Source organism: Rana temporaria, chromosome 3 (genome assembly GCF_905171775.1).
Source record: "Rana temporaria chromosome 3, aRanTem1.1, whole genome shotgun sequence".
NCBI lineage: Eukaryota > Metazoa > Chordata > Amphibia > Anura > Ranidae > Rana > Rana temporaria.
This window is the reverse complement of record NC_053491.1, coordinates 165,086,162-165,101,942: the sequence shown is the minus strand read 5'-3', so window position 1 is coordinate 165,101,942 and position 15,781 is coordinate 165,086,162. Positions and strand designations below refer to the sequence as shown.

General features: G+C 39.9%; 1 protein-coding gene across 2 annotated transcripts in view; it reads right to left on the bottom strand.

Moving 5' to 3' along the window:
* Positions 1-15,781, bottom strand: part of CTTNBP2 (cortactin binding protein 2) — a 124,522-nt gene that overhangs the window by 15,090 nt on the left and 93,651 nt on the right. For both annotated transcript variants that reach the window (XM_040343758.1, XM_040343759.1), the window contains 7 exons: positions 11,028-11,107; positions 4,350-4,436; positions 4,174-4,273; positions 2,801-2,956; positions 2,515-2,702; positions 1,853-2,031; positions 49-254 (listed from right to left, as the gene is read on the bottom strand). In XM_040343758.1, coding sequence (XP_040199692.1) covers positions 49-254; positions 1,853-2,031; positions 2,515-2,702; positions 2,801-2,956; positions 4,174-4,273; positions 4,350-4,436; positions 11,028-11,107 — 996 coding nt within the window. The remainder of the gene's footprint in view (positions 1-48; positions 255-1,852; positions 2,032-2,514; positions 2,703-2,800; positions 2,957-4,173; positions 4,274-4,349; positions 4,437-11,027; positions 11,108-15,781) is intronic.

The following is a 15,781-nucleotide window of genomic DNA, read 5'->3' as shown; positions in this document are numbered from 1 at the left end:
TTTCCTATGAAAAAAATGCAACAGACTTGTTTCAGAAACAGCACTTACCATTTTTTGGAAGATGGCAGCCATGGAGTATAGCTTTATTGAGCAATATACTGAGGGCTGCTCTTACAACTGCTTGTTGCCCTTGGCTTGGGGTATTAATAGGCGCAACATGGCCTAGAATGGAGGATCTCTTGACTGTAGCCAGGAAAAGAATTGCTTCTTCTACTTTTGGCACAATTACTGCATTCCACAATTTTGACATCCACCTTAAGAAAAAAAAAGATAAATGTATGCACACATGCACCAAACACTGAACAATCTACAATTCAGTCAATATCATACTGTCTCTGCTTTATAAGACCATATACCATTTTCACAACTTATTATGCTACGTGGGTAGGTATCACATGGGTAGGTACAGAGCATGATGGGATTGTGAGGCCTATATAGGTCCGGTGCAAGGCGCGCATCCGTCATTTCAGCGAGAAGGACCGGCGTGTCAACATCGGGAGAAGGAGAGAAGTGAAGAACATGACGTCACAGCACGGAAGAAGAACTCACAGCACGGAAGGAGAAGAAGACGTACAGCACGGAAGAAGACACCGGACAGCGAGACGAAGAACCGGGGTGCGCCGAGTCAACAGCGGAGAGCGGCGAATATAGAAGGAGACCCCCGGAGAGTTGAGAAGACCCCCCGGATAGCGGAGAAGACCCGTCGGGATAGCGGAAGAAGAAGCCCCCCCGCCGAAGACGCCGGAGGAAACCCGCCGGGGGGTGGGGGCTTTTTTAAAAGCGACCCCCCCCCCCCGGCGGTGGAAGAGAACCAGACGGCGGCCCCCACCCACCCGAAGACGTCAAAGAAGAAGCTTCCCCTGGTAAAAGAGCTAATAAAGAAGACAGGGGAGGCCTCCGGAGCAGACTAATAAAATATTTTAATACCCTGTGTGGTTTATTTGTGTTTTTACCACTTTTCTTGCAGGTGAATGGGTAGGGGTACGATGTACCCCATACTCATTCACTTAGGGTGGGGGGCCGGTATCTGGGGGCCCCCTTATTAAAGGGGGCTCCCAGATTCCGATAAGCCTCCCGCCCGCATACCCCAAAAACCAACGGCCAGGGTTGTCGGGAAGGGGCCCTGTCCTCATCAACATGGGGACAGGGTGCTCTGAGGTGGGGGGGCCGCAGTGCGCCCCCCTGCCCCAGAGCACCAACCCCCCCATGTTGAGGGCATGCAGCCTGGTACGGCTCAGGAGGGGGGGGGCGCTCGCTCGTCCCCACTCCCTTCCTGGCTGGCCGGGTAGCGTGCTTTGGATACGGGTCTGGTATGGATTGTAGGGGGACCCCCTACGCCGTTTTTTTCGGCGTAGGGGGGCTCTCCTTACAACCCATAACAGACCTAAGGGCCAGGTATGCTCCTGAGGGGGGGAACCCATGCCGGATTTTTATTTAAAATCCGGCGGGGACTTCCCCCTCAGGATTCATAACAAACGCCGCACACGTGTAGAATTGGCGGGAATCCAAGTCGGATCTCCCGTCGCTTCTATGACGGCTCTGTCTCCATCGCGGCAAGCCAGCTCGGCGCTGGCTCCCGCGATGGGGCTCGTAGGTGCTCAATCTCGCCGAGAAAGAGAGCGAGATTGACACAAAATCGGGTTCACCTACTGTACTTGTGCTTTTGCTTAAACCCATATACTTAATGAGAAATTCCCCAGGAACAAAGCAGAATGTAAACTGAGGGAAGAAAGCTACAGGAAGGACCCTGAACTGCATATATTCCTAAAACGCAGGCTGCTTGGTTCATAGTCCACAAAAGATATGTTATATTGATTGGATTGTATGTCCTCTTTAAGTTAGGAATACTTACTTCACCATTATTTGTGCATTTCCAGACACTATTGGACAAGTCATAAATGGCTGTGGTCCAAAAAGTGCCTCTGGTGTGCCCAAACGAGACAAGCAGGAGTTTAGCTGATGCCATACTGCGCATATCCAATCTACACCTTGACACACTGGGTCGCTGGATGGAGGCAATTTACCTTTAAACTGAAAGGAAAGATTTTGTATGATTTCTTTGGTCTCCAGTACAAGTACTTGAATGCAGGCAATAATTTTATCTGGACATATCCATGTTTTATGATACTTGTTTACTGTAAAAGGATGGTAGAGGACAACACAACAAGATACTAGTGCTCTACATAGAAAATACATGTTCATGTTGATGCTCTCTACAGTAATAATTTGCAATTATTACATCGGAAGACAAGTAATATATAAAGTCAGTGATTAGAACTATTGCTGTAGAGATCTGTTGTTTAATTTCCACTAGGTACACTGCATGTATGGTGTTTGTATGTGCTCAAAACAGTGCCCAAGTTAAGCAAAAATGTAATCATCTTGGTCACAGAAATTTGAATGTTTCCATGCATGGCCACTGAAAAATTATTATATTAGAATAAAAAGCAATAAACTAAAAGATGTATTGATATAGTTTATCTTTACAGTCACCTTTATATTGGAGGGACATACCTTATGTACAACTCTTCTTTTCAAAACTTTGTGAAGTAAACTATGCATGGGCTCTCCATCCCATCTAAGTTGGACCCATCGGAAATGCTGCTGTACCAATAATTCTGGTCCTTGAAGGCGAGGCCTTGCAATAGTTCCCATCAAAAAGCAATCTTCATGGAAGTAGTAGGCATCAGACAGTCCACTGGCTTTATTAGAGAAAAAATATAAAGCCACATTCACAATATATCACTTGACATTAGAGCTTTAGAATATTCTTTCTGGTCCCTTCTATGAATATATCTACCTCTGTGAATGCAGTACGGATTTTCAGATCCACGGTTTTCTAATGGAGACATCAAATCCCCAAGCAATTCCAATAAAGAGACACTCTCTAATTTTTCCAGAATGATGATGGTTTTCTTTTTGCAAGGAGGTGAATCAGTAACAGGAATTAAACAACCTAAAATGACAAGCAGGTTGTACATGAACAGGTTGGAACAAACAACAACTGCATTCTTTTAACTGTCTGCAGTAACACATTTAGGTTAAAAAGATCAAACTCTTAATTTCAATTGGCCAATTACATTTTTTCTAGACCTGCACAGAGAAGCCAAGGTTAACTGTTGGTTTAACCACTTGAGATCCGCGCTATGGTCGAAAGACATCCACAGCACGGCTCTCAAGTGCCGGGTGGGCGTCCCTGGACGTCCTGTTGTTGTTGTTCCCTGTGCGCGCCACTGGGGGCGCGCAGCGGGGAAAAAACGTGCCCGGCGCATCGTTCGGGAGCCGATGCGAGTGCCTGGCGGCCGCGATGTCCGCCAGACGCACGCGATCGTCGGTTACACAGCAGAGACGTGGAGCTCTGTGTGTAAACACAGAGCTCCACGTGCTGTCAGGGAGAGAGGAGACCGATCTGTGTCCCTTTACATAGGGACACAGCATCGGTCACCTCCCCCAGTCACCCCCCACACAGTAAGAACACAATGAGGGAATACATTTAACCCCTTCCTCACCCCCTAGTGTTAACCCCTTCACTGCCAGTCACATTTATACAGTAATTAGTGCATTTTTATAGCACTGATCGCTGTATAAATGTGAATGGTCCCAAAATTGTGTCAAAAGTGTCCGATATGACCGCCGCAATATCGCAGCCCTGACAAAAAAAAATCGCAAATCGCCGCCATTACAAGTAAAAAAAAAAAATCATAAATCTATCCCCCATTTTGTAGGCGCTATAACTTTTGCGCAAACCAGTCGCTTATTGCGATTTTTTTTTTTTTACAAAAATACGTCGAAAAATACGTATCGGCCTTAACTGGGAAAAAAAATCGTTTTAAAAAAAAAAAATTGGGATATTTATTATAGCAACAAGTAAAAAATATATATATATTTTTTTAAATTGTCGCTCTTTTTTTGTTTATAGCGCAAAAAATAAAAACCGCAGAGGTGATCAAATACCACCAAAATAAAGCTCTATTTGTGGGGAAAAAAGGACGTCAATTTTGTTTGGGAGCCACGTCGCACGACCGCGCAAATGTCAGTTAAAGCGACGCAGTGCCGGAAGCTGAAATTTCGCCTGGGAACGAAGGGGGTTTATGTGCCCAGTAAGCAAGTGGTTAATGCACAAAGTATAATTTCTCAACTGGTTTACAAGTATTACACTGTAAATCATGTTACCTGAATTAATAAAAATGTCCACTAGTTGCTCCTTAGATAATCCAGAATCTACTTCAACCTTCACCACATCACAGCAAAATCCAGTACCCTCTTCCTTGTTCTGGTGGGATAAAGTCCTTGTTAGTGTTGGAAATGTGACCATGCACTACTATACAAAAAATATCTCCGTAGTATACCTTGATGTAGCATGAAAGCTGATCCACAATATATTCTTGCAGGCTCCCTTCTGGACCTTGGAAGATCACATTGTGATATTGCTCGACCTGTTTGAAAAAAAAAAAAAAACAATGTCCATCAGCTCCCATACTAAAGATTCATTACAATGTACAAAGAAATTGGACGATAAAATTATTCAGAGTATAAGAAAAATTGCAATTGTTAATTTGGAATACCAAAAAGGTTGAAAACTAAAAATGGTTCACCCTTTGAAATGCCTATACAAATTAACTGATTATTAGGTACCAAAACTGGTCTTCAACAGACATTAACAATGATGAATGCAGCAGGGGCAGTCCTGTCCTGGATGACTTGCTAACAGCACTAAGCACTGGAACCACAGAGATCAGTAAAAAGCATGCACTTTTTTAGATCAGCACAGGAGCTGCCCTCCTCCTATACTCCTGCAGCTGTAATCTCCCGGTGCTCCAGGGGTTAATACAGCTGCTGGACCTGTCATAGGCCCCTCATCAATAGTGCTGACCATAACTAACTTTTCCACCCTCTTCATTCAATCGCCTGCCTTTCATTCATAGTGCACTCTTCATTGATGAATAATTATATGAATGGAGGAGGAGATGAAAACAGTGGACATAATTGGCACTCTTTATGACTGCCTATGACAGAACCAGGGGAGGTATTAAACCCTGTAGCACCAGAAGATTACTGCTACAAAGGTATGGGGGTTAGAGGAGTGAAGATTTCAGTCATCAGAACAAGGGACACCTCTCATTGAATGTAAGTACTGTTTCCTGTGCTGATTAAAAAAGAAAAATCAAATTAGGCCTTATTTCTCATGATGATAAAAATGTAAAAAGCATATTTTTCTGTGGAAGAACTCATACTAATACTCATACTAAAATGAAAACATTATGGTTGAATTAAATTGTAGTACCATCACCTGTGGTGTCATTGTAAAAGGTGTACAAGCAAGGGTAATACAAAAAGAAGAAATACAAAACACTCTTCTAAAGATTAGTACATAACGAAAGCTGTGTAGCAAAAGAAAACAATTACATCAATAACAGGGTGCAGTAGGAGAAAAACAAATGCACACGTATCCTAATATATGCTATAGGGTGCTAATACAGGATTTGCACTTAGTAAATTAGTAACTCATTTACAATATATCAAAGATACTATAGGTTTAAAATGATAGTAAAATTGTAAAAGAACATTTAGAGTCATATAAATTTGCACACGAACAATCCAAAGCACATCTGACTACTGTTCTTAGCTCTTCCAAGCTGAAAAATAAGTCATTTTAATTGTAGTGATCAAGTCTGCCTAAGTGCACCATTACTATCACATTAAGGAAAGTGAGGCAACCTATTGCAATTACTGAATAGGAATGCAGAATACAAGGTTTTCATTTATACGCTATATGGGGACAGTCGGAAACGTGAGCTGACAATTCTTTTTTTATATTTTTTATTGCACAAGTCCAGTAAACAATAGAGCTCAATCACAATTAAATTGCCCCATGGGTGGTAAAAGTTTTAGCAACTCAACTTACTAAATGCGTGTGGATTGCACATAGTCAAGGAATATGTTGCTGCTATACAGCAGTCATATGAACTACAGCTATGCATCTACTAAGAACCAATATCGTTATTTTAGGTGTTCGTTTTAGAAGCAGCAAAGCCCTTATGACCTTTGCTGAATGCTGTCTATCTATAGATCTTTTAAAATATACACCGGCATTATTTCTTCTTCCTCTAGACTTGGGTATCACGCTGATTCCAGCGAGCTGCTGACTGAATGTTGCAGTGTTTTGGTGTGTCAGACATGCTTTGATTTACAGGATACTGCAGCTGCCGCACACATAGCATGCAGTGAAACCATGGGGGGTCAGGATCAAATAAGAAAAAAATTTAATATTCTATATTAATATATATATTTATAAAATATTATATGTATAAGTGCTATAGTTGAAATAGAAACAGAGTTTGGATATAGCCTCACTTATCCATATTTTATTTTATTTATTTGCTATTTGAAGTACAATTGTTCCTATTTTTCTACTTGCAAAAGCAGATATAATATATGAACACCAGAGGGCAGTGTTTGCTATATACAGTATACATACACATAAATTCTATTTTTTTTCCTGCCTCTTACATAAACACAGTACATTAAATATCCCTTGAAAGACAATACCAGCAAAAGGAAACCTGGCTTTTCCCCAAAAAGTCTATATAAACTGAAGTTACGGCCAAATGAAAAGGCCCATTGGTAAAATGTGAAAAAGGCACCAGAAGATGCCAATATGATACCACTAAATACCCCCCATGTATGTTTGGAAAGAGAGCATCTTATCAACTGCTTTAGATCTTCTGTAAATACCCTGAAGGTGTCCAGATATATGTTCAAAATTGAAAGTGGTTGTAAAGTCAGAATTATCAATAATTTGCATCTCCTCGATCTTATCAAGATACAAAATACCATGTGTCCGTTTTTCAAAAATTCTAATCCTAAATATCTTCTCTCACAGCACCTCTGTGCTGTCACGTGTCCTCCTCAGCTCTCCTTCCTAGATTTAAGGAGAGCAGCGGGGGGGGGGGGCTGAGATTCTCCTGTGATGTCAGTCGGCCAGCAGAGGGGGGGTCACATGACCGCACAGCAGTGCTGTGGAAGAAGGTATTTAGGATTCAAATTTTTAAACAAATGGACACACTGTACTTTGTATCTTCATAAAACAGAGGGGATGCAAGTTATTTGTAAATATTACTGTGTCAAGCCACAGGGAATAGCAACAAAAGGGGAGGGGCGGAGAGGAGATTGGCTCTCATACAGGCTTTTGAACTGACAGACAGGGAGGGGTGGGGAGAGGGAGAGACTCAGAGCAGGGAGGGAAATGACGGAGGCACGTAAACTGACCACAATATCATGTATCAGCAGCCATGATCACCGTGGTCAGCACACATGCGGGGGGGACATAAACAGGCAGAATCAACCAGGTATTTTACAACATAGAAAGGGACAATTTACACTGCAGAAGCACTATGCTATAGATCAGTGACAGCGAACCTTGGCACCCCAGATTTTTTTAAACTGCATTCCCCATGATGCTCATCTTCACTACAGAGTGCATGAGCATTATGGGAAATGTAGTTCCAAAACATCTGGGGTGCCAAGGTTTGCCATCACTGCTATAGATCATGCCTTAAAGAAATATACGTTTTTTTTCCCCTTTTAGGCCGTGTACAGACGACCAAACATGTACGATGAAACCGGTCCGCCGGACCGCTTTCACCGTACATGTCTGCCCGGGGATTTCTGTATGGTGGCTGTACTCACCATCATACAGAAATCCGCGCGTAAACAATATGCGGGGCGTGGCCGCGCCGTCGCCGCGACGATGATGCGGCGACGTGGGCGGCCCTGCCAGTTCAATGCTTCCACGCATGCGTCGAAGTCATTCGATGCATGCGAGGGATGGCGGGCGCTCGGACATGTACGGTAGGTCTGTACAGACGACAGAACATGTCCGAGCGGACAGGATTCCAGACAAAGGTGTGTAATAGGGTTGTCTATAACATGAAACATGATTTGGCATTGCTGGAAGATTGGTCAAAGCAGTGGAGACTGCAGTTCAATGTTTCTAAATGAAAATTAATGCACCTAGGGAAAAAGAATCCCTTGAGAAAGTACAACATTAGGCGTACAGTGTTAGCCAACAATACAGAAGTGAAATATTTGTGGGTACTTATTTCAGATGATTGCAAAATTAGCAAATAGTGTAAGTCCAGGCAGTGGGAAAAGCGAAGAGAATTCTAGGATGCATCACAAGAGGGATCACCAGCAGGAGGAAGGAGGTTTTGATTCCCCTATATAGATCTTTAGTGAGACCTCATTTAGAATACTGTGTCCAGTTCTGGAGACCCCACTTACAGAAAGATATTGATAAAATAATGTCCAGAGACGGGTAACAAAAATGGTGAAAGGTTTGGGGGGATAAAACATATTGAGAGCGACTTCAGGAACTTAATAAGTAAATGCTAGGGCCAAACATAAAAAAAAAAAAAAATGGGTAGATTCGATGGGCTATTCTGTCTTTTTCTTCTGTCACCTTTCTGTGTTTCTACAACTGCTTTAATTCTTAATCTCCAAGTTTCACAAACCTGACTGAATGCCTTGAGGCGTTTAGTGACTTAAAAAAAAAAAAAAAACCACTCTGCAAATGTTGCAATTTGTGTCCTCTGCGACCAGATTATGTTGCACTAAGTAAAAACTTAATATCTAGATGTGGCCTGTAAAGTCTAGGTAGCAGATGATCACAAGTTGCTGAGTCTTATTATTAGAAGGTACAGGCCCCAGTCTACTTACCCTGTCCATACCTGGAGCCTTGAGGCCTATTGCTTGCGGGAGAACGATAGCACAGAAGTTATGAAGGTTTGCCACATAAGAATTAGGCAGCCCCATAACCCTCAAGTTATTGCATTGTGATCTGTTCTCTGTCAGGTGGTGGCCACCTTGCTGTGCCTAAGTTAATATAGCTTCTATCAATTCTCCCACATTTCTGCGCTCTCTGTTCCTGTAGCATGGTTTTCAGTGGGAGTGTATGTTGCTACACTGCCTCCATTATGATGTAGGAGGTTAAAGGTAACTTCTTGCGATTTTATAGTAGATATGTAGCTTTGAAGAAGTGAGCTCACAATCAGTGTTTTCACCTTCTCTAGCAGTAAGTCTTCTTTATCTGCCATCTTACCATCCACTATCTTTGTTTGCCTACTTAGCATCGAGCAGTGTTGCAATTCACCAGCAGTGAGTTTGTGATGTACCTGTCTATGTTGTTGTACGCATGAGGGCCCGGAATCTGTAAGATCAATATAGCTGGAGGGAGATGCTATATACTACAGGGAAATCAGATAGCAGGAGACAGCTTCTCTTACATGCGGCAAGCTCATGAGAAGCCAAGACCAGAAGTACCCTCCATCTGGGTTTACTGGTATGCATAATTTAAGACACAAATGCTATGAAATTCTTCGGAGAAAAATATCACTTGACCGGCTGCAATCATTTTCCTATCTGAAACAAGCATACAGCTGTTGCAGTTGGAATGTGCATACTTGTTCTGGGGCAGTAGGTTGGAAGGAATTTAAGCACTTGACTAAGCATACTAGCCAGAAAAAAAGGTATATCATCAGAAAAAGCCTCCAAATGTCTATTAGCACAAGCACTTTGTAAAGACATGGCTCAGGTAAAAAAAAATCTATTTTCTACAGAGGACACACTGTTATACTGCTATAGGATTTATTTATATCTATATTGTACCCACACAGCTGTTCTGGAAAAAAAGTACTCATTAGGCAACATATTGCTACCGAGTGCTGATAAATATATAGCTATCATCAAAAGGGTAGCCCAGTTATAATTATCTAGCAGACGAATGTACAGGATGACAAGAGTGTTGGGGGGCTGGGAGGATGAGGAAAAGATATGTTATATTAGACAGCAGATTAGGCTAAAGTTAGCTTTAAATGAATTTGTCTCACAATTGTTCACTTAGCTTTCTAATATTATAAGAACTGTGCTAGCTGTTTATAGCCGATTTTAATAATTGGGATTTGGGAATTGTAGTTTTATGTTTTCTATCTATATTGCACTATTGAGTAATCACTTTAGTTTCTTAGCCTATACATTATTCTTGGGCCTGCAACTTTCAACTGTAATGCAGTTAAAAGTTACAATTAAATAAAGAAAAGGGCACATGGCTGTTTTTGTGCATTGTGTTACATTGGCAGCACATAAATAATTTAATGCATGTTAACACAAAAAATATGGCACATTATCATGTGTAGTAACATACTGCAGAGGTGTGAAGGGTCCTGATTTGTAATCTCCCCTACTGTATAATAAACCTTTTTTGTGACATATAGACCAAAATTTAATAGCAGCTTTGTATGCATATGTATTTCACAGAAAAGATGAAGGGAAAAATAGGGAAATAAGAATAATTTAAAAATAATACTTTTAAAGGTATTTGTGACTCCGATATCTACCCCAAAACATAACTGAGCGATCTGCAATTGGACAGCAAACTCATTAGCTGAGATTTATTTTCAGTCCATGACAGCTGGCAGTTTCAAAAGTCAACCCCGCTGGGACTTGCCAGGGGTGCTGAGACTGTTTACCACTTTAAAATGGCCCTGAGGCAAATAGCTGGCAATCCTGCACCGTTATAACCTAGGATGTGTGACTCAAGTGTTTAAAAAAAATTCAGTAATAATGCAGAATGATGAAGCTCCTAGCACTTTGCAAATGTTGGTCACTCAGCACAAGTTTTTTTTTCTTCACAAATTTCGTGATTAGCAGATTTCACATCAGGGTTATGTCTTTTGCATTTATTGCATCTTATACTTACCATGCAAGCTAATTAGTAAGCTATGTGCGCAAGTACATTTTTATAAAATTAAACGACGAACTAACACAATATTGCAAAATTGTGAACTATAGTTAAGAAAAGTTATACTGATTCTCTAGGAATATGTAATACCTAAAGCAATACATTAGTGAATAGACAAAACTGATTTTAGGAAGGCATGAAAAAATGTATAATATATTAATATTCATTTGAAGGAAAGATTGAAAAGACATACTAGTTACATAAAAAAAAAAAAAAGTCAATAACCTACCAGGCGAAGGAAGTTTTGCAATGTCTGTAGTGGAATCATTGAGGCATAAGCCACACTTTTAAGACTTCCATCCTTTGGACCTGTAGAGTAAACATGAAATTGTGAAATTCTGTAGAAATTCTGCACAAAATAAAATGCAAACATCCATAAAAACCCCCATCAAAATAAGTGTATATTATCGTTTCTTTTACTCCTAATAATAGAACTTAAAATTATGTGATAACAGACCCAACACAGCAATGTACCGTATGCACACTGCTCACAGATAGCAATGTATAAAAGATTTTTAACGTGCTTTATTTGTCCATTATAATTTACAAAAAGCACAATGACAAGTTACAGAACATACAGTAAATAACATGTTCATTTACTTGTACATTGGCCAGAGCAGTAAAAAAAATATAAAACAGCACCTACAGGATCCTAAAGATGACAAATTATGTGTGTGTATGTATGGGATCGACAGAAGTAGAAAGAAGGGCAATTGCCCACAACAGGTAAATTCTGCCTAACTTTCACTGTCTTTCCAGCACCTAGTGACATTTATTTTTGAATTACCAAATGATTTCAGATTATCATGCTATCGGAAAAAATGTGTTGACTTCTGGATTATTGAAATATCTATTTCAAGTAATCGAGTAGTTGGAGTTGTTTTTGACTGATGGATTACTGGAATCTAATGATTGTCAATCCCTGGAGTATCATATTTTACTTTATTAATATCATTTGTATTTAATAGGCAAGAAGGGTTAATGCGTGTGCATTAACCCTTCTTGCCTATTAAATACAAATTATATTAATCAGTAACACAGTACTTCAGTAACACAATCAAATGACTCAGTCACTATACTGATGAATAAAGAGCCAATGTATATCAAACAGTTATTTGTTTCTTAAATTGTGTCTTTCTGTATACAAGAGAACCAACATGGGGAAGGAAGTCAGGGAAGAAAGGGGGACCCGGGAGACACTGTACCTCAAAGTCTGTGCCTAGGGAGGGGGTATGTAAAAATTCTGACTAATCCCTGAAAAAGTACAGCCCTTCATTCAGCTGCACATGTGGAACAATTTATATGAAAAGTAACATAAGACATTTATGAATGGGTTTCCCCTGCAATGAGGAGTTCAATTAAAAAAGAAAATTACAGTAAGGGAGTGGTTGGGTCTTCAGCACTGTGTAGATAAAATTGCTAAATTTCTCTTCATGTATCTAATGGGACCCTCCCATACTGGACCTGTAGATGGTAAGGAAATTAACTGACCGTTGTGGACAAGTTTACCATAATATGTATTCCTATCTCAGGCCAAATATTGGAAGAAAAACTGGTGTTTTCTTTTGGGAGAAAACTAGAGTAATCCTCCTCATGGAACCTGTGGGGATATTAAGGGACAGATTTTTCACGTGTGAAGTGTCAGTGGAAATGTTTAGGAGGCATCTAACATGTTTTAGTGCATATGACAGGTTGTGTCCTGCCATTGTTTTTTTTTCATGGGGACCCATCGCTTATGTTTAAGGCAGAGACTCCAGTTAAATATCCTGGTCAGGGCAACCACTTTATATATTCTGTTATATCAAGGAGGACTGGTCCTCTTTAGGTCTTGTCATGATTTTGTTTGATAATCTGGGTTGTTTCCCAAGCCAAAAATGTGTGATTATCTTTTGTGACAGATTAATTTGCATCATCCTCAACAGAATCAGAGTAGAGTCTGCAAAAGACTTGAGACTGGGACAGAGGTTCATCACCTTCCAGCAAGACAGCAACCCTAAACATACAGCCAGAGCTACAATTAAATGGTTTAGATCAAATAATATTCATGCGTTAGAATGGCTCAGTCAAAGTACAGACCTAAATCCAATTGAGAATCTGTGGCAAGACTTGAAAATTGCTGTTCACAGAAGTTCTCCATCCAATCTGACAGAGCTTGAGCTATTTTCCAAAGAAAAATTGGGCAAATATGTCACTCTCTAGCTATGCCAAGCTGGTAGAGACATACCCAAAAGACTTGTAGCTCTAATTGCAGAGAAAGGTGGTTCTACAAAGTATTGACTCAGGGGGGCTAAATACAAATGCACACCACACTTTTCAGATATTTATTTGTAAACAAATATTGAAAACCATTTATCATTTTCCTTCCACTTCAGAATTATGTGCCACTTTGTGTTGGTCTATCACATAAAATCCTAATAAAATATATTTACGTTTTTGGTTGTAACATGGCAAAATGTCAAGGGGTATGAATACTTTTTCAAGGAACTGTAGCAAATCACATCTTTCAATTTATGCTAATCTTATGTCAGTGGGCATAGCGATTTGTGTGGTCTGTCTATTTTAATATGACTGGTCTAGTCAGTCCTCAGAATTTGGTTGAAGATCGCTTGTAATGTGGAGATCAGGTCAAGAGGTTTGTTGGCTTCTGGGAGACCTCTATTTATGATATTATCGTGTCTACTTCTGTTTTCATAGTCATCCAATTCTAACAGTAGGGTTTCTATTTTAAGATCCTGTCTTTATGAATGCTCTTTTAGTAATCCTATTAAATGTTCAACTGCTTGTTTTCAAGGGTTTGCATTCTGTGACCAAGTTGTGTGGTATCAGCTTTATGGGAATCGATATCTTGTTTAAATGATGCTTTCATCTTTTTAAAGAACTGTTCCAGGACAGCCCTTGTATTATTTTGTTATATTATTTAATAAACAATATATTTCATTTCATAAAGAAAATTACAGTAAGTTTACTGATATCATTTCTCCATTTCCTCCATAATAAATGTAACCTAAAATATTTGCTGCACACAATCTGTTTAGGCAAAGCGCTTGAGGTTTATAAAAAATGAACTCATTGTGTTCTCACTAGCAGGCAGCCAGCTGAGAAGATAACTTATTTAGGGATGGAAACCTATTACAGTACACAAAACTGTTTTAGCTTATGTCAGCACCAGATCACATAGGATATACATTGAATTACGCTGTGAAATATAAGTAGCCAAAGTATTGGATTTTTTTTATGTGCAGGGCAGGTCAAACTCACACCTGAAATGTGTGATAATGTGACTCCACTGAACATCCTATCAATACGTTATAATCCCAAGTTTATGTACTCTGTCATATAATGCCCTTTTTTAAATAATTACTTAAATAAAGACAGTCAGAGTCTATTTTACCAAGAAAAGATTAAGTAGCCACCTTACAAACCTTGAATGCTCCAATACAACCATAATATTGGGGGATCGAATCTTCTAATAAAAGAACGAAAATAAAAACACCCCTTACATTAAGCTCTTTTTAATCTTATTTCTGCTACTTTTAGCTGCGACTGCCCACTCTATAGCCAAATGATTATGTTACTGAACAGGAGGTCTCCATAGCCTCTGCTCTATGGATTAACCTAATCAGGTTTACATGCATATCCAATCAGCCACCAGACTCAATTCATGTAGAAAATAAATCTGCTGTTTGCTCCAGTGCTGTTTGTAAACTTTTCAATTATGTACAAGTTTCCATTTCCCATGGGAAAGTCTGTTCCTTGAAAGAAGTATATAGCGGTGCATATAAGATCAGGCAAGAATGCTGACACCTGCATCCCTTCTAGGCACAGTTCCCCTCAGCACTGCTACAAGTGAACCAGCTGCTTAGAACTGAAAGGCATTGTACAGATATTTTCTTCTTTTAAATACATTTTTCCATGAAATCTTTTTCTCTGAACAGAAAGTTTTATCATTTATTCTCAAAAATGTTACTGTCATGGTATACCATAATCTTTTGAATTAACCGTGTATTTGCCTTCTCCATACAATATGGCATTTCAACGTCAAATTTTCTGTAAATCCCTACCTGCAGGTGATACCTGGTATAGCAGCTCTGCTAGTTAGTCTTACATACTGTTTTACTGTTGCGTTTTAGTCTACAGAGACAAATAAAAATAAAAAATAAACAGAATAATGTGACCGCGTCGCTTATAAAAATGCCAGCCCTGTAAAAGAAGCTCATTTATACTCACCTTTCTACAGTGAGTATTTGAGCCCCTGCTGATTTTGTATGTTTGCCCACTGACAAATTAATTATCAGACTATAATGTTAATGGTAGGTTTATTTTAGTGAGTTCATTTCAGTGAGAGACAGAATAACAACAAAAAAATCCAGAAAAACTATTTAAAAAAAGTTGTAAATGAATTTGCATTTTAAAGCGTGAAATAAGTATTTGATCCCTATCAATCAGTAAGATTCCTGACTCCTAGGTGTCTTCTATACAGGTAACAAGCTGATATTAGGAGCACTCTCTTAAAGGAAGTGCTCATAACCTCAGCTTGCTACTTTTATAAAAAGACACCTGTCCACAAAAGCAATCAATTAGATTCCAATCTCTCCACAATGGCCACGTTTGTAGACCTACACATGGCTAGAATGGGCAACAAGACCATTGCCAAGCAGCTTGGTGAGAGGGTAACAACAGTTGGTGCTATTATTCGCAAATGGAAGAAACACAAAATAACTGTCAATCTCCCTCTGCCTGGGGCTCCATGCAAGATCTCACCTCATGGACTTTCATTTATCATGAAAACGACAAGGAATCAGCCCAGAACTACATGGGAGAATATTGTCAATGCTCTCACGGCAGCTGGGAACCAACAAAACAATTGGTAACACACTACGCCGTGAAGGACTAAAATCCTGCAGTGCCCACAAGGTCCCCCTGCTCAAGAAAGCACATGTAAAGGCCGTCTAAAACGTACCTTTTTCCCTCACTGTATAATAC